At 39.1% G+C, this 1,829-nt stretch overlaps 1 protein-coding gene across 1 annotated transcript; it reads left to right on the forward strand.

Annotated features, from left to right (window-relative positions):
- LOC132178684 (Leucine-rich repeat (LRR) family protein) lies at positions 1-727 on the forward strand (the record flags this gene model as incomplete). The annotated part of the gene is given in 2 exon segments (XM_059591179.2): positions 1-99; positions 101-727. Coding segments are annotated over 2 exon segments (562 nt in total), but the record flags the coding sequence as incomplete, so codon positions are not given.
- Positions 728-1,829: the final 1,102 nt, after the last annotated feature.

The raw sequence follows: 1,829 nt of genomic DNA on the forward strand, positions 1-1,829 counted from the left end.
GCTAGAACTCGCTCTAAAGCACAATTCCTTATCTGGGTCGCTCTCAAAATCGTCGTTTGATGGATTGTCTCAGCTGGAAGTGGTGAGCTCAGTGAAAACGCCTTGGGACGCTTCAAGGCTGGTTCTTTCTCCTGCCGTCACTTCAGCAGGTTGACTTGGCCAATAACAGCTTGACACGTATCGAGGTGTGGAAGCCCGCCGACGGCGGCAGCAACCTGGTGGCCGTTGATTTGGGATTCAACAGAATCGAAGGCTACTTGCCTGTCAATTTCGCTTACCATCCCCTGTTATCGTCCCTATCACTTCGTTACAACCGGCTACGTGGCACGATCCCAATGGAATACAGCAAGACTAAATTCCTGAAGAGGTTGTTTTTGGACGGTAATTTCTTGATCGGGAAGCCGCCGGCGGGGTTATTTACCGGTGGCACGTCAGTTTCCGGTAGCTTGGGCGACAATTGCCTACAGGGATGTCCAGCATCCTCACAGCTGTGTGCGCCCTCTCAGAAACCCAATGCGATTTGCAAGCAAGCCTATGGTGGGAAAGGAAAACCGAGGTCGTAATGTGTCAGACATTTCTATTTTTTACGCCGTAGAATGAATAAGAAAATGTATAATGCTTTACATCGAAGCAATTTCAAATGCTTAACATTGAAGCAAGTTGTAGTAAAAATTTGTATAAAGTGAGCAAGATGAAAGGGCACATTATATATTATTAATAACGACATATGGATGCTTGTGTATAGGATTTTTTTTTTAAAAAAAAATTTTCTGTTTTTGAATCCTTGTCCGATCATGAATGTGTTTGAAAGATTCAGATGTCTTGGAATTTTTCAAAGAGATTGCGGGTGTTAAGGTGTTTGAGCATGTGTTCAGGCGACTTAGGGTGCAAAAACTACCTACTCGAGCACTCTAAAACCCATACTCTTGTTTTATTTTTCGCCTAATTCTCTAAAATTTAAATTTTCCAGAACTTTAAGAAGATTTATATTATTACAAATGGCGTAATAAAAACGTGTTTTGAATCTTCCGTTACAGTTATGCACATAACTGAAGAGCGTTTGTCAGACAGACAGAAATGGCATCTTTCACTTGTTTACATAACTGAAGAGTGTTTGTCAGACAGACAGAAATGTCATCTTTCATTTGTTGCACATAACTGAAGAGTGTTGCACATAACTGAAGAGTGTTTGTCAGACAGACAGAAATGGCATCTTTCACTTGTTTGGGGATAGTTCCATGCGCCATACAGAAGCCTAAAAGTGCTTTTGCTTTTTGATTTTATTTGTATAAATCAAAGTCGTTAATGCAGTTGTTTTTGACATAAGTCGTTTGTAGTTTGGTGTGTGTGTGTGTGTGCAGTGTCGGTGGAACGATTATATTGTTCGAGGATGATGATGAGGTTGGGTTGATTCAACTATTCAACCAATTGTGGTGGTGCATAATGCATACCTGTCCAATCATGAACCTAACCTTCACAACAAAGCTGGTTCTTCTAGCTTTTGCTACCAAATTCTTTGACTGTAGATAATATTGTCAGAATTAGAATCTTGACATTTTGGGTAATATTTGAGGAGTGATGCTAGAAATTATATAACTTTATCTTACAATTATAAGTCTTAACCCGTCCTTAGAATCAACTCTTATACTATATTAATCATTCACATTTATAGCAGCTTTCTAATCTAAAACTCAATCTTTCTACAATCATTAGTCCGGCCATTTATGATTGGGACTAATATCTTCCACGATCTTAATTCTCAAGTATTATTCCATCTTCAGGCATTTTTGTAATTGTTGAATCAAGCCTTTAAGTCATCTTATCTAAAA

This window comes from Corylus avellana, chromosome 4, assembly GCF_965113065.1.
Source record: "Corylus avellana chromosome 4, dhCorAvel1.hap1.2, whole genome shotgun sequence".
Classification (NCBI taxonomy): domain Eukaryota; kingdom Viridiplantae; phylum Streptophyta; class Magnoliopsida; order Fagales; family Betulaceae; genus Corylus; species Corylus avellana.